We start from the raw sequence: 20,685 nt of genomic DNA, 5'->3' as shown, positions 1-20,685 counted from the left end.
GGCTTTGCACCATCTTGAGCGGCAGAATAAACTCCAAAATATTTGACGAGTGTTCCTGATGTTACAGCTATGTTGGAGAAGAGAAACATCCAAAACATGCAGGACTACTGGCCCTCGAGGACCGAGTTAGGACACCACTGCACTAAACAAAACAATAAACAGAGGGCATTTATTGTAAATGCACATTCAGACCAACAAAAATCTGTAAAGAAAATAAGAGAAAATGTAAAAGGAAATGTTTTTGAAATGTACTGGCACTGGCACTGCTCGTCTACTTACTGTTCCTCCGGTAGCCATTTTGTTTGTAAAGAAAACTAGTGAGAGTACACAAGATGGCGCCAGAGTTCACGAGTTCTACGGACACATACAACAGCAACAAGTTATTTACTAAAGCACTATATCTGATTCCGCATTTGGAAAGGGAAAAAACGTCACTTTTTAGTTAATAAACCCTATACGGATGATTGGACTCCATGAATCTACTTTAAAAATAATAATAATAATAACGAGCGTTTAACTCTGTAAGTATCTTTCTTTCTGTAAGGCACTGTCTGATTGGTCCCTGGAGACGAGCCAATCAGGGAGATGTTTACTTGCAGGTGGACAATTAACTTCCCGTCTTCCTTTTTCTTTGTTGTTAACTAATTAGCGCCGTGTGTTGTGAATAAAAGACGACAAACTTTATTTGGTGAGTGGTACATTAATTACTATTTGCTGCATTGTTTACAATATTTAATTAAATTTGACTAAGACAAGTGCGTTGCTGAAATCAAAAGAATTAGAACAGTAGATTTCTGATCATGGTCGCCAAGAAAATCTGGTTGAATTAAGATTAATTTCGGAACTTTGCTAGTTTGTTAACAACGGGTATTGAGCTGAAAATATACATAAATGTGTGTTTTGTTTTTGTTTGGTTTTTACCTTCACAACAGCAAGATGAGTAAAGTAGCACGCAGTCCGAGGAGAGACGCCAGCTCGAACTGCAAAAGCACCTTTTTGCATTTTGATGATCCTGAAGGGTAAGGTACAAATTTGTGAGATAACTCGTCAATTAACTCATTGTCTATGTCATGTGGTAAGATAGTCCCATTATAACGCAGATATTTGCCGACGGACTATGGGCCATAAAGTTGTCACGTTACCAAGTGAAGTTTTTACTTGGCATGCACTGTAGAGATGACGAACATGTGACTGAAGAAGCTGGAACACATCCAATGACAATGACGTCCACCCCCATAAATGCCAATGTTCTTGATTCTGATTACTTCTTTGGAGTTGAGGTAAATTAGAGAAAAATACACGTACTTTTTAAAAATCCTCCTTTAAGTTCTCTGTCATTTTTCTATGTCGTAATTCTTTCAGGATGAGGTCCCAGACGAGACTGCTTTCTTCAATCTTTCTGGCGAAGACCTCACTGTTGAGCAGCCCCTGGACTCGGAAGAAGAAGGTTAATATATTCACTTCGACTAGTTGTCAAACTGGTTGTTTCCTGTTAATGCAGACATTTATCTGGATAGGCCTCAGATCCTGATTTGTAATTTTTTTTAAATTAATAGTCACACTCTGTGTTCTGTGTGTGAAGCTAATACTGCTGAACTTTAGGATTCCACTGAGATTGAAGCAACTCCTTCTCTTTCGGCCTCGCCAGATTCAGGTTCAGCGCCTGTTCAAAACTCATTGCCTAGAGAAGCTGCATCATACTGAAATATGTTTGTTTTTTTTCCTGTTGAGAGCTAGTATATATGACAATAACAATCTCACTTTGCTCTTTTTTTTTTTTTTTTTTTTTTGCATTGGCACCACTTGCAGAACCAGAGTCCTGTGTTCATGAAAAAAATTGCAATCTTATCAATTGAATCTCCCTCTATCAGTGAATCGAAACTGAGTATCATGCATCTATATAGGCAGAATTTCTGTATGAGATTGTGTTGCTGTACCTAATATTGTGGCCAATGATCGTTCCTACATCCTGTGGTTTAGTTTGGGACACAGACTTCCACAAAATACACATGGCGGCAATAAGCAGCAACAAATTTGACAGCCTCCTGAAGATGTGTCCCAATTTCCGCGACTGCAAGAGCCACATGGCGGCTTTTGTCCTCGTGAGAAGTATGTTTCACTTTTTGTACATTTTAAAAACAACTTTATGATTAACTATAACAAATGAAGTTTACAATACTTTTGTGTGCTTCTTTGTAAAAAAAAAAGTGTCAGAGACATCGTTCAATTACTACCAGGTGGTGGCGTTGGGAACTGGCCGCTCCTGCTGCACCAGTTGGCTTTGCTTCAACGGGACCATGGTGCACGACTGTCACGCCATGGTCATTGCCAGGCGGGCCCTCCTGAGGTGCGCCGGCAAAAACCAAACGCCACCTTCACTGCACATGATGCGACATTTGTCGTCTTTGTCTTCAGGTTCCTCTACAAACAGCTTCTGCTCTTCTTTAACGCCGACCCCCAGTCCAAGGAGGCGTGCATATTTGAGGGTAACGCAGGCGAGCCGCAGCTTCGGCTCAAAGCAGAGATCAGCTTGCACCTTTACACAAATCAATGTCCTGAAGGAGCCGCCAAAGACTTTTACATGAGGTGCGACCATGTGTTCCATACGAGAGCATATTAGGGCCACATATAAAATTTTTATTTATTTTTAGACGGGGGGCAATATTCTGAGGGGGGAAAACTCGCAAATTTGCGACTATAAAGTTGCAGATTTACAACAACAAAAAACTCAGAAACTTATGAGAAATACACGGATGTTTGTGCCAATACTTTTCGGTTAGGTTTTCAAATAAGGATATAGTAATTATATATATGTTAAGCATTTGCACTTTGAAGCGTTGGGTACTGCCAGTGACAAAGACTCATCGCTTTGCGAAGGTCCACACCCTGAGGATCAAGCATTTAAGTTAATTTGATAAATTGTATGTTTACTTGTACATTTATGTTTCCAGAATTATTATTCATTTTGTTTTTTTGTACAAGCAGCTAAGTTGATGTGTCGAATTCTGTTCCCCGTCATTCACTTGCATTTACCTAAAACATGCTAGCTTCTGATTGGTTCGTGTTAGTCAGCTGATAGGAGATCAGGAAGTGTTGTCGCTCTCGCTGCCGTGTATGACGAGTAAAGTTTAAATTAAGAAATCTTATCTCCATCCTGCCTTTTTATTTTATAAACCGTTCCATTAACCACCAACGAAGCTTCACATTAGACTATAGCTACGCGTGTTTGTCGTAAGTTTCTGAGGGGGGGGTTTTCTCGCAAATTTGCCACTTTATAAAGTCGCAAATGTGTGTGTGTGTGTGTGTGTGTGTGTTTTCTGGGAATATTACCCCCCTCTGGGGAAAAAAAAATATATATCTTAACGTGGCCCTAATACGCCGTCGTAGTTTCAGACAATGGAAGCAAATGAGTAACATCTCCCCGTTTGTTGCCGTCTCAAGGGGCTCCGCCTACAACACTCGATACCCCGTAAAGTTGCAGTATCACGCCAAGAGTTTACTGATGCCCGCCACCCACCTCAGGCCGAGTCACTGGGCGTCCAAAGTGTGCTGCATTTCGGCCACCGACAAGCTGTGCCTGTGGACCTTCGTAGGCGTGCAGGGCGCTCTGCTCAGCCACTTCATCCAGCCGCTTTACATCACAAGCATGGTGCTCGGTAATGACGTCGCGCTGATATGTGATCATCAAGTCTATTTTGGGGTTAAGTTTTGAAATGGTCATGTGTGTGTGCTTGCAGGAGGCCAGAAGCTGTACGCCAGCCGCTTGTCGGACATCACCAATGAGTGTCTGGGCGACGGCTGGGAGGACATTCTGCCGCCGTTCTACAAGAAATATCGCACCCAATTTCTGTGCTGCGAAGAGGTTCAGCCCGTCAAGGTGTCGCCTCAGCACAACGTCCTCAGCCTCAACTGGTGCCTCGGAGATCAAGACATCGAAGTGGTGGACGGCAGCAAAGGCTTCCTTGACCACACGTAAGTGACGTCGTCTCACCTGAGACAAATTTGTGAAGGAACACAAGCGCTTGTGGTCTTGCAGTTCTCCGTCCATGAGCGGGCCCGACTTCTCCAGCAGGCTGTGCAAGAAAGCGCTCCACAGTTACTTCTGTAAAGCGGCTCAGCTGGGTGGACAAGACTACTTTTTGGATCTGCCCAGTTACCATCACATCAAGGTGAGTTTCAAGCTGAGCTCTTTATGTGGATGCGTGTGTTCATGTTTGTGTGTGCGCGCATCAGGTGGAGGCGGGCGTCTACCAGACAGTCAAGGAGCTCGTCAAGCAGCACTTCCTCAGCAACCACTGCGGCCCCTGGAATTCCAAAAAGTTGGTAGACTTCTTTAGCGCCTGAGCAGACCTCCTGCATGTTTTGTTTATCTGCATTAGGCCTTTACGTTTTGTTTTGGGGGGAAATATATTAAGGTTTGTTCTTAAAGTTGCAATCTGTTTCACGGTCAACACAGCGTTCCCGTGCAATGTGCTTTTGGTTGCAAAGAAACGGTTCAACATCTCAATAAAAGTGGTGTGAAAAAACATACAATTTATTGTACAGACATTGAAAAGAAGTTACAGCAAAGATGTACTAGTTATTAAAAAAAAAAAAAAAAGTACGCTACCTGTGGTATGTTGACTTACAAGTGCTCCAACCTATGTTGGTTGTTTTTTGTTTTTTTGCTTTGCTTTGCAAGCAAAAATTGTACACGAATGAGCTTAAGACACACCACAACTAGATGGCAGCAGGGAACTTTACAAGTGTAAAAGTGCAGCTACTTCGTTTGCCACTCCCAGTTGAAGACTCAAACCGAATGTCAATCCCCAAAAAATTACACATGGATTTAACCAAACCACATAACCTCCTTACAAGTGGCTGCTAGTTTAATGTCAGTACATATGAAAAACGCCATAGATAATTGAAGCATGACATTTAATCATGTATTTATGAAGTATCAGACTTTCACGATTAAAAACTCTTGTCTAAAGATGATTTTTGAGTTACAAGTATGGCCACAGAACAAATTAAGCTCATAAGTCAAGGTACCACTATAATGGCAAAATGTTGATTGCACACTGAACGCGAGTGAGAGATGAAGTTATAAATATAGTAAAAAGCAATTTAATTCAATGTAAAATTGAGCATTTCCATTACAACTGTTTTTTTAAGTTTCTTTGGCACAATGGCTTCTCACTAGTTGCCTAGCAACAAACTCCTCCCTCATCCTGATGCTCATGTCTTCATAATTACAGGCTTTTTTGTGGTACTTTGCGGAAACAAAGAACAATAACTGCATGAGACCATTACCGAGAACAAGCAACAGCTAATTTCCGTGTCTGGTGTTGATCACGCCGGGCTGAGTGTTGGACGTCTGGTGTGGGCTCCTCTAACCAGATGTGGGGGTCACCGACCTCGCGAGGGGATTCAGCTGAGTCGCTGGATAGGTTGACTGGGCACGGGGGAAAACCAGCGACTTGACCAAAATACCTGTGGGAGGGATCATCATGAACCATCTCATCAAGAACAAAGGCACAGGCCTCCACCAAGAGTTTTTATCCTGGAAAATCAACAAGTAGACAACAAAAATAGATCCTGTCGAATGACTCTCATCACTCCAATCAATACTTGGAGAGCACTTGAAAACAACCACCGCTGTTTTCTTCAGGTGGAACCCAGGGGCAGCAAATTAATGAAAACGGCAGAGGCCCCACACTTGAACCCTGTGGAACACCATACGTTCCCTTGTGCATGTGAATTCATATTGCACATATTTGTCGGACCACTTTCTTTTGCTCGACATAGTTTTACAATATTTTTTTTTAAATCACACAACGTGCCATCACGACAGCCACAAGTCAACTACTGAGCGCACCAAATTCTCTGCAGCACAAATTCGATCAAACCCAGGTTAAGAACCACTGATTTAGACGGAACGGTGAAAAATGCAGTTTTCTATGCTAGTCCCAAAGGTGCCTTTGACAAGTGAGTGGTGCTGTTTTTGCACTGACCCAGGTCAGACCTCTTGTAGGACGAGGCCCTGCGGCTGGACTTCGAGGACGCCGACGTGCTTTCAGTGGAATTGGACTCTACAGAGCGCACCGACGGCATGCCGGCGTTTAGGGGGCACGATCCCGGTCTGGCGGGAGCGGCGACGGACGCCGTTTGGCTCCAATCTACACAACAACGAGACCCACGTCAGTGTCTCTAGCGAGTCTACTGTCGGAATTCCTGCAAGAGACGAGTGTACCAGAGTTATCCTCGAGGCGTAATTTGCCAACGCACAGGTGGATACGCCACTGTCTTCGGACATTCTCCTTCATCAGACAGTGGAAGAGAAAGATGAAAATCCCTGGAAGAACAACAACATTCAGTAGACGGGCTCATCAGACTGAACAGGACCTTTCATTCAGTACTTTCATTCGACCTTGAAAGGTGTTGAGTATAGAGAAAATGTAGAGCAGGACCAGCCGGGCCGGCCCCCAGGTAAAGAATCCGCTGGTCCAGGTGAGTCCGAGTAACAAAGTCAGAGTGGCGACCCCCTTCAGGTCGTGCGTCAGTCCCCCGCGGGTCACAGCGGGACTTTTGGCACGCATGTGGCGAATCTGGATCAGAACCACCACAAAAACCTGACAGAAGCAAAAGCAGAATTTGGGAAATGATTCAATTGTGTCGGCGTCATTTTAAATTATTTTAAAGTTGATTCAATAGTTTGAATTTGAGCTTACAGCGATATTAAAGAGAAACACCAGCAAGGCGTAGGCCACCACAGACACGTAGAACGTCACGTCATCCTGCAACCAGCAGCTGGACACGGAAACAGGAATATAGTCCGTGGAAATTTGGATTTGGCCACATCACAGAATTGCACATACAAGTTGTTAGTGTTGTCGAGTGGCTCCAGGCTGCTCCGAGCGTCAGCGTAGAGGTGACTGCCGTAAGCGTCTCGCTTCACAATCAGCAGCAACACACAAATTGCCAGCGGAATTCCTGTAAGTGAATAAACACAGTCCATCAGTTTGGAAAATTATTATTATTATTATGATGACATTTAAACAAAGTGATCAGTGAGTATGTTTTTTTTAATGCTCCATCACTATGGGGACAAATGTTTTCACAAAATAATTGTAAATAGTTTCATTTTATTTGTTGTAGTTTCAATTAAATATTATACACAAAATACTTACTTTATTTCATATTTTTGAAAAATACCTGTATAAACTATAGAATGTATAAATAGAATTGTTTGTGTCATGAGTAAATATATATTCAAGATAATGCATCACTAGTATTAAATAATTGATTAGTTATATAATTTTTTGTATTGTAAAAAAATAATTTTTAAATTTTTTCTGGTATATATATATATATATATATATATATACACACAGACAGGTGTCTGGTGAATTTTTTAATCGTAATTAATTGCATGACTTCAATAGTTAACTCAGTTTTATATCAGTTCTAAATGTACAATAAAATGCACAACAAAATATTTTCTTAAAGTTTTCGCACTCTTGTTAACATAAAACTGAAAAAAAATGTTAAACTAATAGAAATATGGCTGCATCTTTAAGTCATTGATGCAGTAATTTCATAATAATTCATAACATTTAGTTAAAATGAAAAAGATGTACTGTACTGTAAAAAACGAGTGTGATTTGTGTTGAATTCATTTTTCTGCCACTAGATGGCATAATTGCATTTGTAAGACCTTGGTGACAGCATTTTTCTTTTCATATTAAGAGCTATCTTTAACATGAAGTAACTTGTGAAATTCTGCACATTTTTTAATTTGTAAAATACAACTTGACCCCAGTCTACACAAATATATGCATTATTATTAAATTTATTACTGCTAAATTTTCAAATGGACGTGTCTGCTGCGTTGCGACTGGAATTCCCCCAGTACAGGTTTTCCAAGTAAGGAGCGGTCATTAATCGCACGTTAAAATAATTAGTACTAGCGTTAAAGGAATTTTAAATTAACTCAAAATTAACACTAATTTTGACACCCCTAAGTTTGTCTGTTTCCATGCCTTGAGATACAAGTTGAATTTGTATGTATGTACAGTATGACAGACTCACCCCATCCCAGTGCACAAAACTTGAGTATGTACGCCGGCACGTAGACGTTGAAGACCTTGACGAGGGCGAAGTACATGTTGAGGCCCTGAAGTCCCATCCATGTGAAGGACGCCAGGAGGAAGTAATGCAGCGTGGCGGCGGCGGCCACGCAAAGGCCTTCCACGCCCCACAAGGAGAGCCACGAGTCCAGCAGGAAGGCCAAGTTGAGACCCAGCAAGGCCACGGAGAGGTTGATGAGGATCTGTGACGGGTAATCTCCACGCAGCTTCCTGAAGGGAAAGGAAGACGGCCACATGACAAGCAGCCTTCGTTGTTGGTACGTTTTGGAGTCTTACTCAAAAGCCGTGTAAGTGAGGACGGTGATCCCCAAAAAGAGTGAGGAAACTCCACAGCCAACATAAGTGATGACTGTCAGCACATGCGCATTAGCTTCATCCACAGGAGCCCTGGAGACATCCTGGACATCAAAACACATACGGGACGTTCTTCCATAAAAAAAAAGATTTTTGGCATCCCCACATGCCAAAATGTTATGTTCACTGAAGACTTTAAAATGTGCTGACCAGAAGAACTCCAAAGTGTGTGAGATGATCACACAGACACGTGGTGAAGTTGACGCTGCTGTTGTGTTCCCTGCAGCCGCGAGGGTCCCAGCCGCCGTGTCCGTCTGGCACACACGCACGAACGCACACACCCGAAAATCACAACAAAATGGAAGCGAGTCCATTTTTGAGTGTTGACTGCTTACCGTTCTCATTGAAGTTCCAATACACACACCGCGTGTCCATATGGGGCTGAAATACATTCAAGGGCATTCAAGCATCATTCACGCATTTGCCGCGATAACGATTGCGCTCGTACGCGTTTGGGTCGGAGATGACGGAGCGTGACTCGGACGTCTTCTTGGAGGTCCTGGATGGGGGAGGTGCACTTGCTGACGCTGGCGGACACCACAAAGCTGTTGAGGATCTGATCCTTCTGCTGAGTCTGGAAATCAACCCAATTTGTGTGTGTCACACAAGGACATGCACTACCTTGAAGTAGTGTTAATTTGCTCCGCCATTTTTTTTATTTAGTCTCAGTTTTAGTCCAGTTTCAATCACGCTTTCACGCTTAGTTTTCGTTATAGTTTGTCAACCTCATCCCATTTGTATTTAGTCCATTTTTAGTCGACTATAAATCTAGCATTTTAGTCTTTATTTGTAGTTCAAGAAAATGTAATTTTATTGGTCTGGTTTTAGTCAACAAAAACTCAACGTTTTAGTCTAGCTTTAGTCAGGACAATCATTTAACCCCTGTATTTTTTATAAGCAGATTATGTTGAACATTTTGGATCTAAAACCATTTCACATAAAATTTTCTTATATGTTTTTGATTAAAAAAAACAACAACAAACAATTTCACACACAATTACATTATACCAACAAGTGGCTACTCTGGCTCCATGCTCTGAGCTAGTAAATTAGCCAGCATTAGACAATGACAGTGTCACAGTGACGGATTAGCAGAGACAACATTTTACAAAATCATATCATTTTTGCCTCGTTTTTGTTCATGAACTAAAATGTCCATAGATTTTAGTCCAGTTTTTAGTTGACGAAAATGCATTCTGATTTAGTCTCACTTATTGTTTATTAATGAGGGTTTTAGTCTATAGTCTAGCCCAGTTTAAGTCCGGTGAAAAATGTGTGTTGCCGAAATGATTTTTGTTGTGTTTTCGTTGACGAAATTAACACTACCTTGAAGAGCTCCGGAATGCCATAGAACTGAAACTGGACCCTCGACGGGCTCTGGCTGCGTGTGAAGCTGCGCTGCAGGATGGAGGGTAAAGCTATGAAAGCCACTGTGTCTCTCAGAGGGACCTTGTTGAGTAAAATCTGAAACAGGAAGACAAACAGGTGGCTGACATTCCTACAGTGGACGTTTTAATGGCCACCCATCTGTACAGCTCACATGCTGCCTGGCCGGGAGCTCCTGGACTGTCAAATTGAGATTTGTTGGGGACACGATGTGTAACGTGGTCCGAACAAGTCCTTTTGAAAAGAACAGAATGTAGCTTACGCTGAATGTAAAGCAGAGTACACAAGCTTTGGGTTGGGAGTCGAAACATGTTGCTGGTGTTTATGGCATAATTTGTCGAACCCGAGATGACAAATTCAGTTTAATTCAGGGGCCACTTTCACCCAAATTTGGCCGGAACAGCATGTCTGGGGTCTAATAAGCTATAGGTAATGCTAGGTGGAAAATTGTGTGTGGAAATAAAAGTACATTGTGAAAGTATTCCCATTTATTATGATATCATTGTAGAGTCATCTGAAATTTCTTGACAAAAATGAGCGCAAAATGTTTGCATCAGCCAAGTTTCAGTCATTGAAGTGGTCATCGGTGGACAAAATTAGCAACAACGGTTAATTTAACTGCTTTTTGTGTTCTGACCTCACGGGCCAGATTGGACCCCCTGATGGACCGTTTCTGGCCCGTGACCCGTATGTTTGACACCCTAAACTATATCGATTTTATGCAAAATCCCTGCAAAAAAGATTTTTTCCAAACACAAATTATGTTAACTATTTAAATACTTGCATACTTTGTGTACCCTACTTTACTGGCCAACAATTTATTGAGTGCTTGTGATCATTTGTGTCAGAGCCAACCTCAGGTTTTGAGCCGGCCCCGTGAAATGACACTCCAAAAGTCAAACCGGCAAAGTGCCCGGGAACCACGTCCACCATCGAGACTGCTACGGCCGGAGCCACCACAGTGGACGAATCCTGGAATCCCACCATGCAGTCTCCCACCGCTTCTGTGATGTTCACAATCCTGGAGGTCAGCACACGGATGAATTTCGATAAAAAGAAAAGAAAAAAAGTCTCCATTCTTTAAATGCTTCTTGTTCCGCGTTACGTGTTGGTGAAGGGCAAGAAGTAGCTGCGAAATTCCAGGATGTCGGAGATGGTATCGACGAGAGCTTGTCCCAAGTCAGCGGTCATCATCCTGACGTCCACAACGTCCTTCAGCTTGCCCAGCACCGTCACCATCTCCGGATGTTTGAGCTCGGAGCGGTTGCTCAGTAAACTTTCGATCATCTCCATTACGTCCAAGGCGTTCTCTGGAAATCAAATATCCACATGATAGGCCATGCAGGTTATGGCTGTTTAAAAGAGGCACTGCACTCGAGAACGTTTTTTCCCCGAGTGCAGTGACTCTTTCATACAGCCATAAGAAGCATTTTAACTAATGGGTGCCTTTATTGTGTGAAGGCTGTGGCCTTCACACATATGTTATTCCTATACTTCAAACTTCCCACTTTTTCGGCATCTATCTTCCACATAATTCATCCGATTCTCGTCATTCCAATTTTAACATATTCCAAAAATTCCCGCTACTCTAGGTTGTATTTTTCTTATTCCAAATATTCACGCCTTACCCACAATTCCTGATTTTGTACTCTATTTTTCCCCATTTATTCTTAATGGAAGATTCAAAATTTCACATTTACTTCTACATTTTTCATCTGATTTACTTTATTCCAACTTCAATATGTTCCACCAATTCACGCCATGAGCTCTTTCATATTTTTTAGTTCCAAAATTCATGCTTTACTTACCCTATTTTGTACCCTACTATTTCACATTCATTCAACATTACACATCTAAATCATTTCAAAGTGACATTCAAAACATTCAACTCATTCCTTTCACTTTTAGGATGATTATTAGTCGGATCTCTACTTGATTCTTCAAACCTTACCCCATTTTCTAATTTATTCTTCATCACTTACTCCATTCACATTATTCAACCGAATTTTGTGATTAATTTTATGTTTGTGTGTAGTCTGTGAGAAGAATGTTTTAAGGTTTTTAATGTTGGTGTTTGGATAACATAAACCCTGCCACAGTTTGGCTTTAGCCCCTCGTAGCGGATAAACAAGCATCCGGGGAGCTAGCTAGCTAGCTAGCACCTGGGGCTAAAGCCAAACTGTGGCAGGAGTTTCACTTTGTGGACTTGGATTTGCCACCTCCATTTCTAATTTCGTTGTATTTATATATTTATTTATGTGCAATGACAATAAAGGGAAAAGGCATTCTGATTCTGGTTCATTCATTAATATGACCCAGTCACCCAACCCAAGATTCGAGTTTTTTTGGTGAACTCACACACATATATATGGTCTACCAGGCGGGAAGCAAACTCACGCCAACCTGCACCGAAGGCAAGTGACGGTAACCACTCCGCCACCCGGAGCCCCATACCAAGATTGAGATTAGTATCGTGACAGACCGGGAGTGACGTCCACCTGGTCCAGATCAGGGATGGTTTCCACCACTAGATGGCACTCTTGTAGGTTTGGGGCCACCCATCCGGTGCTCAGGCTCAGCTTACTAAACAAACACATTGAGGAGTCCATTCATATCACTATAAGGTGCTTTGGAGGCTTCCCAAGTTCACCTCCCACAACAAAAATGAATGAATAAACTTGAATAAAAAAACAAGTTGAGATTTTTCCATTGAGCTTTAAAGGCTCCATACACTGTGTACTCATTTTATTATCTTGTTCAGAAATACTAAGAACCGTGTGAGACGCACACGGTACGAAGCTTCTGATGAATGTTTTTACTGCATGAACCAAGTCAACATGCAGAGCGAAGCGGCCATGTCAATATGTACCAACGGAAGTCATCACAACTCACAAGCGCACATTTATTGAAGCTTTCGTGTTGACATAAGATAATTTAATGAGCCGCTTCGAGTTTCACACGGGCAGCAAGTACATTTTCTTTGGAGTTTGTTCTCATGAGAATTTGGTATGAAATCATACATAAAGGTCTGCACTTTAACACAATGCACAAAACGTGCTCTAGTCATGCTATATTTTGTCATCATTTCGCTGTCGTTCCAGTGAGGTCGAAAGTAGAAATCCTGACAAAATCACAAGTGCTTTTGTATTTTGTATAAAATCCTACTAAAATCATGTCAGATTTTTTTCTTGGGGGTGGGAACGATTCCTACTTGAATTATTTTTCATTGATGTATGTGCTTCTCACCAATGTCTGGTGGCGTAGCGCTTGGTGTTTTTGGGGCACGGCTGAGTGCTGTTTTTCCCCCCTGGTGTGACGGGCCACTCAAAGAGGCCTTTTCTTGTTTGCTGACTCACCGCTTCACACATCACATCCACTGACGTCAGTCAAACATAAGAAGAAGAAAAAAGACCAAGTCAAGCAATGGCATCCTTCTTCAACCGTTCAACCTTTGACATCTGCTTGCTTACGTATGCGACTTATTTGTACATCCTGGGTTTCTATGGAGACGGGATCTTGGACATATGGCGTCAGGAGCAGGTCTCGTATAAGCGCTTCCGTTTTTTGAGATGACATCACCTGAACCTGGAAGATTACATTCTCTCTGCAGAGAAGACAAAATCTATTCAGTTGGAAAGAAAAAAAACCGAAGGAAATGTTGTCAGTTAGTACAAAATCCCACTAGTCTCATATCTATTTTGTAGAAAATGCTACTAAAATCCTCCTAAAATTTTGCATGTGTTAATTTGGTTGTTTTACAAAATCCCTCCAAAGTCTCATCATAATATAGATTAAACAAAACATTTTTTAACTCCATAGATTGTGTTAAAATCCTACTAAATTCTTGTGAGAGTATCCGTATATTTTGCAGTAAATCCTACTATTATAGTTTTTCCACTTGGATGGATAACAGCTACAATATTCATTTTGCAAAGAAAAATCCTACTAATAAATATCCTTGTAAAATTCTGTAATAACATTAATTAATTGTGTACAAACTCCAAACTACATCTATTTTGTAAAAAATAAAACAAAATAAATAAAACTAATAAAATACATTTATTGTGTAAAAATCCCACCCCACTAATTTCTTGTGAGATAGATTTTGTAGGAAAAAAATCCCACTATAATATTTGTGAGAACATCAAAGTTTTAATGTAGACTATCACTGTTGCAGTTCATTTTGGACAAAATATTGCTATAATATCACAAATCGGGCTATTCATTTTATAGAAAGTCCTTCTAAACTTCTACAATATTTATTTGTACAAATTCCCACCTAAGACTCATTCTATCTACTTTGTATAAAATCCTGCTAATTTTTTAGGGTGCCCACATTTAATTTAATATATAATGAGGTTAAAATTTGTATTTTGTATAAAATAAAGTATTGTGAAATCAATTAATTTTGAGCAAAATCTACCAAAACAAAAATGTGGTATAATTGTCAAAAATTAAATTAACATCAGCTCCAACATGTGTACCTGGACACAGAGTTTGTAGACACCTGGGGGGGGGAGAAGAAAATATTGACATAGGTGGAAAAGCGGCCATTCAACATGCAACAGTGCATACAACATTGAATCAAACAGTTTTTTTTTTTACGTGTCACTACCTTGTCAGAAATGCCACCGAGTGCAGCCGCATATTTTGCGCATACCAGAAACTAACTCTGAATACAGTTATTAAATTCAACATCCATAAAAAACACATTATTGACATGAATAACTTCATATGAGTAGTCTAGTATCAGCCACTATTAAGGAATGTTATCTTACCCCATCAGAAGCAGACAAGTTCAAATGCGCGAGGGCGCCTTTACGTCTGCGGGGAACATTAAGAGCGTGAACTTGGTGGCTGATTTTTTGGTGTGAACGGAAGCATGTGAGCATACCTGAGATCTTTGGGGAGCAGCTGGAGGCCGAGCACCAGCATCATGTGTTCAGACATAATGTCGTTGAGCTGCGAAGAACCAGAGAACCTCGCGTGACGTGAAGATTTCATCCAGGCAAAGCTAATCGAGCGTCAATTCGGAAAGGGCGCTCACCCATGTGCTGAGAAGGTGCTGGGTGTCGTCACATTCTCCCGTTATGGACACGATGGCCCGCACCTCATAGTACAGCTCTGAATGTATGAAAAATTAAACTCAATACATATCATATATATATATATATATATATATATATATATATATAATCCTAGTGAAATCTTGAGAGATCATCAATCAAATATTAAAATACTTGATATATCCTACAAAAGTTGTGACATCTTTATACATCTATAGTATCTATTTTATAAATTAAAAAAAATCCTACTAAAATTAAATACTTTGTAAAAAAAAATTAATAACATCTACTAGTGTTGTGTAGTGTTTTTAGACATTAGAGACCGGCTATATATTTTCTAGAAAGATCATCAATCAAATATTACAATACTGGATATATCCTACAAAAGTTGTGACATTTTATATATAAAAAAATCCTACTAAAATGTAATACTTTGTAAAAAAATTAAAAAAAATAAAAAATCTACTAGTGTTGTGAGTTTAGATAAAATTGGAGGAAAATCCTACTAAAATCTAAAAAAAAAATTGAAAAATCTTTTAGACATTAGAGATCGGCTATTTATTTTCTAGAAAGATCATCAATCAAATATTACAATACTGGATATATCCTACAAAAGTTGTGACATCTTTATACATCTACAGTATCTATTTTATTTATAAAAAATCCTACTAAAATTAAATACTTTGTAAAAAAAGTTTTTTTAAATCTACTAGTGTTGCGAGTTTATTGATAAAATTGGAGAAAAATCCTACTAAAATCTTAATTTTATTTAGAAAAATATTCTAGACATTAGAGATCGTCTATATATTTTATAGAAAATCCTATATTTTAAGGAGGAAAGAAACCCAAATGAAGTCTTAGCAAATGTAGAAAAATCTTGTGAGAATATGTAAATATTTTGTATCAAGTTGTCCAAAGATGAATATAGGCCTACTTCATCGTGATGAAGCACTGACCCGTGATGTTGGGGGAGTTAGAAGCAAGCATTGATGTCGTGACAGGAGGACGCGTTGTGGTGACGGCGGGCGACGTTGAATTGAAGGGGAAACTGTCTAAAAGCGCAGAAGACAATTTAGCGTCTGTTGTCATGGTAACAAGTAAGACCCCTAACTGCTTTCCTACCAACAGGCATGGTTTGTATGCTGGCTTTGTCAACCTGCACCTGGACCAGACCACTGGGCTCCGTGTAGGGGGGGCCCAGTTTGGGTTGAATCATGTTCTGCACCACCGCCACGTCCGCGCTGGGGATGACGTTCACGTACGCCAGCCCGGCAAAACTATGCAACAACACACGTCAACTTTTAGGATTTATTACTTTCTGTTTAGACTGATGTCAAATGTCTCGCACCTGTTAATATTGGAGGAGCCCCGGCGCACCTGCGGGATAAAGGACACATTCAAACACTTGGTACAAGGTGTGATTGACATGCTGTGTATTCCAGTAGCCATTGATTACTCACCAGCTTGTCTCCACCCGACGCATTCATCGTGTTATCATCTTCTGCACTAGAGCTGATCAAAATAGTGTCAAACTAATGTTCAGATGACATTTAATGGTCGGATACATTCAAAAGTGCAAATGTTGTCCCACCTGCTTGCTTCTAACACGGACACGTGGTTTAAATAGATGGTTGAAGGCAACACAGCTCGGAGCTGAAACGGACACAAATGTGCTTTTTGACATTATTCGGATTACAAAATGTCCTGCACCGTCCAATGTGATGCACGTATTCTACTTATACCCATTGGTGTGCGATGTCTCTGGCGGTGTAGTGCTCCGTGTTGTTGCTGTCATTGCGAATGATGCTGAACTTCAGGCTCACCTTGTAAATGGACCACTCTGCAAAGCAAGTTTTAGTGAGAGTTTGGCATCTGAATAACAATCTTCCAAACTTGAGCGTGGCTCGTTGGTCTAGAGGTATGATTCTCGCTTCGGGTGCGAGGGGTCCTGGGTTGTGGTACTAAACAGACTGAAGCCAATGTACAATATGACAGCTAATAATAAGTGATCAGTCTGTCATTGATTACACGACTTTCTATAATTGCTCAACTGACATGATTAGAAGTCGAGTCAAGATTTAACCAGGCGATCGATGACATATACAAAAAAAACACTGAGGAGGCTGTAAAGCAGTTCGCGTGGTTTTAATGTCATCGATTTGATTTAATTCAGGATGTTTGGATAGACAGATGGGCAAACAGATGGATGTGGAATTATTGATCGGGGAATGGATAGAAATTGGATGGGGAAGTAGCTGGGGAGATAGAGGGATGATGGTAAATAGATGGAGGCGGAGTAGACATTAAAAAGATCAAAGGATGGATGGATGATGGATGGAGGAACAGATGGATGGACGGACGGACAACTGCTAAATAGATGGATGGATGGAAGGATGAATGGACCAATGCTGGATGACGGATGGATGGATGGATGGAGAAATGTTAAATACATGGACGGATGGATTAATGAATGGACGGACGGACAGATAAATGTTGGATGGATAGATGGATGCACGGATTGACAAATGTAGGCTGGACGGACGGACGGATGGATGGACAAATGTTAAATAGCTGGGCGGATGGATATATGTTAATTGGATGGATGGATGGATGGATGGATGGACAGACAGATGTTAAATAGATGGCTGGATGGACAAATGTTAATAGGATAGATGGATGGATGGATGGATGGATGGATGGACAAATGTTAAATAAATGGATGGATGGATAAATGTTAATTGGATGGATGGATGGACGGATGGACAATGGATAGACACAAATGTTAGATGGATGGATAAGTGGATGAATGGATGGATGGATAATTGTTAATTGGATGAATGGATGGATGGATGAATAAATGTTAATAGGATAAATGGATGGATTGGATGGACGGATGGATGGACGGACAAATGTTAAATAGATGGATGGATGGATACATTTGAATTGGATGGATGTCTCTAATATTAAAATGATAGCGTGCTGGTGTGCTTGGTACCAACCACAGGTGAGTGTGGCATCGGGTATGGGTGCACAGATGCGTGTGTCCCACTGCTCCCTGCTCCAGTGCACCACATCTCCTTCGGTGCATCGGACCTCGTTCACTTTGTGTCCGCTGCGTAGCTGCCCCCACAGGCGGAAGAGAGACAAGCTAGCCAAAAAGTCGCCGGACGGAAGGATACGCACGGCCCCGTCCACCAGATGGTGAGCCGCGCCCAGCATGAGCGTCCCGTTGGGGGCCATCTCGCAACGGGAGGTGGAAGAGGTAATGCGATCCTTAACTGCGCAACAAAACAACATTAGGACATTTTCAGTGTGAACCCGTTTTGTTGTTTAACAGCCTCCTTTCCAAATGAATTACATTCATGTTTGTCCTCCAATTCTACACACAACAGTCCTTCATGAGAAAAAATATTTTGTAATTGGCAGATTTTTGTGACGTGAAAAACTTTACTCGCCAGCCTTGAGCTCTGTCACGGTTCCGTTGACGTACAGCGTGGGCCTGTCTTGGATGTGCGACCAGGTCAGACATAGCGAGTGCCACTGTCCCGTAGAGAGGCCAATGGAGGCCGTCGACCACTCGCTGCCTAGCAACCAGACCACCACCGCATCCTCCCGGCCACCCAAACCTAAAATGGTACACTGAACCTCTGGATGGTGGTACACAAAGGCGCTCCATGGTCCGTTACCTTGAGCCTTGATGTCAATCAGAAAGAAAATTGCATTCATTTTTTGTTTGCATATATATACGGCATTTATTTGTGAAATGTGTCAATAGAGAGGCTAATTAGCTCAAATTGATTGGCTCAGTGGATAGCATAAATGCCTAAAATAAATATGACAAATGTAGTTAACATAGATTAGATTTAGACAATAGTTAGCTTTAAAATAAATAAATAAATAAAGTGTTAGTAGAACTTGGTTTGACAATATATGAATTATTTTAATATCTATAGCATTTAAATGTGTTTATATTTTGATACATAGGCTATGTAGCTAGCTACCTAGCTAGCTAAAAATGATTAGCTAAGTAGCTAGCAAAGATAGTGAGAAAGGAAAATGATCTTCCTGAAATTATTTCTGATCAAATATATTTCAGCTAAATAGCTAACTAAGATTTTTTTTTTTAAGTTTGAATAATAAAACTACTAAAATATTGGAAAATTAAATACTGTGGTACTTAAACGACTCATTTGAAAATGTATTATACAAAAGTTATATTAATTTATACTCTCGAAAAAAATAAACAAACAAATACAAATGTATTGTACATACAAGTTAAATACATCAGAATGGTACTTTTTATTTAAAAAAAAATACAAAAATAGATGAATAAAAAGATTACAAATAAGCATTCTTACATAAATGTTGCTTATTCTTTTGCATACCACCAGAGGGAGCCCACGTAGCACTATTGCCAGAGCCGTTGATAGAGAGCGTTTGGCCAACTCGGTTTCAGCAGCGCTGTAATTGCTCAACTGCTGGTCACATGCCAAACGGACGCCATGTTGTTACCCTGCCGAAACCGAGTTGGCCAAACTTTCAGCCAACGGCTCTGACTACTGCTACCGTACAGTATCACATTTACATCATTAATAGAAATCTAACGCTACATCTGTACTGATCAATCTATGATAAGTAAACCATAAAACAATATTGGAGGACTTTTTTCTTCTTCTTTTTTTTTTTAAATAAGGAAACGACCTTGAACTTGAGGTGGAGGCAGACAGTAAACTGATCCAAGGTCGGGATGAAGACGTGAGGTTCCAATCTCCAATGTGTGCAGTCGGCAGTGAATTGGGCCACGTTGCCCCACAGGCTGAGCAGAGGCGCTGCACCACCATAAAGTATACACAATGTGCATTTTAACATCAAGAAGTTAAACAAACACTTAATCACGCTGTGTTTCTTATTCAAACTTGATATATTATGTAGACATTTGATTTTATTAAGCCCGACTTCAATTTGATGACCTTTCCGTGCGTATATATGGCATTACAGCCCAGCGTAGGAAATGTTTACTATCAAACAAAATGTCAGACCTTGCATCATTGAAGAGGCAGCATTGCTCAGCAGATTCAGAGTAACCACCATGTTGAATATTTTGGCTTGAAAAGTCATTTCATTTGAAAACTAGGGGGGAAAAAATGCCATGAAGAGGTGGATTTAAAAAGTTTATACATACGGGCAGTGATTACAGGGTGACATACAGAACATTCTAACAAAATTGGTACTTACCGGTTAACGATTCCTACTTCAAGCTATGCTGTTCTCCTACTGTGACTCCAGTGGATTAGACTGTGTTGAGCATGCACAGGGATGACAGAGTCGGCCAGCGGTGACGCAGAGAGATAAAGAGGAACCGATACACGTATTGTACACAAACTTTATAGTTGACATCAATCATTACCAGAATATGCTTTTATGTGATATAAAAATCAATCACTTAGTTACTGTACATCTACCTAAGTAATTATTCAATTAAAATGTATTACACACAAAAAAAAGATAGTTGTAAAAGATGACATTCAAATGTATTCACTTAATAATTCAATACAGCTGAACTCTACTTACTGTACTGGATTAAAAAATAAAATAAAAAAAAGTTTAAGCCATTGGAACATGATGCAGTTTTAACATTTAGCAACATACCACTAGAGGGAGACCACGTAAAGCTGGCAGCAGAGCCAGTTTGGCTAACTCACTGTGATTGGTCAATTGCTGATCACATGGCTTATGGGCGCCATCTTGTT

At 40.6% G+C, this 20,685-nt stretch overlaps 2 protein-coding genes across 6 annotated transcripts; one reads left to right on the top strand and one right to left on the bottom strand.

The window, feature by feature from the left end:
• Positions 1–568: 568 nt before the first annotated feature.
• Positions 569–6,984, top strand: adad2 (adenosine deaminase domain containing 2). 5 transcript variants are annotated; one of them, XM_086058003.1, is made up of 12 exons: positions 569–688; positions 933–1,024; positions 1,101–1,280; positions 1,363–1,447; positions 1,981–2,109; positions 2,209–2,347; positions 2,416–2,586; positions 3,442–3,656; positions 3,738–3,972; positions 4,037–4,169; positions 4,234–4,319; positions 5,998–6,984. In XM_086058003.1, the coding sequence occupies exons 2-12, from the start codon at positions 1,007–1,009 to the stop codon at positions 6,011–6,013; spliced, it is 1,407 nt and encodes a 468-aa protein (XP_085914129.1). In that variant the 5' UTR covers positions 569–688; positions 933–1,006; the 3' UTR covers positions 6,014–6,984. The 5 variants fall into 5 exon arrangements, with proteins under 5 accessions (XP_085914129.1, XP_085914126.1, XP_085914128.1 ...); XM_086058000.1 differs by lacking the exon at positions 5,998–6,984 and having other exon boundaries at positions 4,234–4,649; XM_086058002.1 differs by lacking the exon at positions 5,998–6,984 and having other exon boundaries at positions 933–1,019; positions 1,175–1,280; positions 4,234–4,645.
• On the bottom strand, positions 4,593–20,645 carry adgrg4b (adhesion G protein-coupled receptor G4b). The gene is made up of 33 exons (XM_086057999.1): positions 20,507–20,645; positions 20,171–20,230; positions 19,975–20,065; positions 19,637–19,764; positions 18,391–18,628; positions 17,935–18,213; positions 16,678–16,775; positions 16,527–16,588; positions 16,396–16,447; positions 16,284–16,312; positions 16,058–16,212; positions 15,892–15,987; positions 14,917–14,993; positions 14,764–14,831; positions 14,648–14,693; positions 14,354–14,376; positions 13,340–13,473; positions 13,116–13,245; positions 12,352–12,452; positions 10,975–11,179; positions 10,725–10,890; positions 9,810–9,947; positions 8,932–9,057; positions 8,819–8,864; positions 8,634–8,737; positions 8,406–8,527; positions 8,071–8,339; positions 6,858–6,972; positions 6,711–6,789; positions 6,410–6,611; positions 6,233–6,334; positions 5,994–6,158; positions 4,593–5,472 (listed from the first exon to the last, which is right to left on the bottom strand). The coding sequence occupies exons 3-33, from the start codon at positions 20,051–20,053 to the stop codon at positions 5,372–5,374; spliced, it is 3,735 nt and encodes a 1,244-aa protein (XP_085914125.1). The 5' UTR covers positions 20,054–20,065; positions 20,171–20,230; positions 20,507–20,645; the 3' UTR covers positions 4,593–5,371.
• Between the last annotated feature and the right edge of the window lie 40 nt (positions 20,646–20,685).

The sequence above is a fragment of the Leptonotus elevatus genome, chromosome 16 (assembly GCF_054856555.1).
Source record: "Leptonotus elevatus isolate MCC_2025b chromosome 16, RoL_Lele_1.0, whole genome shotgun sequence".
In the NCBI taxonomy this organism is placed as follows: domain Eukaryota; kingdom Metazoa; phylum Chordata; class Actinopteri; order Syngnathiformes; family Syngnathidae; genus Leptonotus; species Leptonotus elevatus.
Note: the sequence above shows the minus strand (reverse complement) of the source record. Positions and strands in the feature narration are given on the sequence as shown.

Coding starts and splice junctions, on each gene's coding strand:
- adad2 (XM_086058000.1), top strand. Junction 1,281..1,362: donor ATTACTTCTTTGGAGTTGAG/GTAAATTAGAGA, acceptor TAATTCTTTCAG/GATGAGGTCCCAGACGAGAC. Junction 1,448..1,980: donor CCTGGACTCGGAAGAAGAAG/GTTAATATATTC, acceptor CCTGTGGTTTAG/TTTGGGACACAGACTTCCAC.
- adgrg4b (XM_086057999.1), bottom strand. CDS start 20,053: ATGACTTTTCAAGCCAAAATATTCAACATGGTGGTTACTCTGAATCTG. Junction 9,948..10,724: donor GGGCCGGCTCAAAACCTGAG/GTTGGCTCTGAC, acceptor TTCCTGTTTCAG/ATTTTACTCAACAAGGTCCC. Junction 6,790..6,857: donor CTCGACAACACTAACAACTT/GTATGTGCAATT, acceptor TTCCGTGTCCAG/CTGCTGGTTGCAGGATGACG.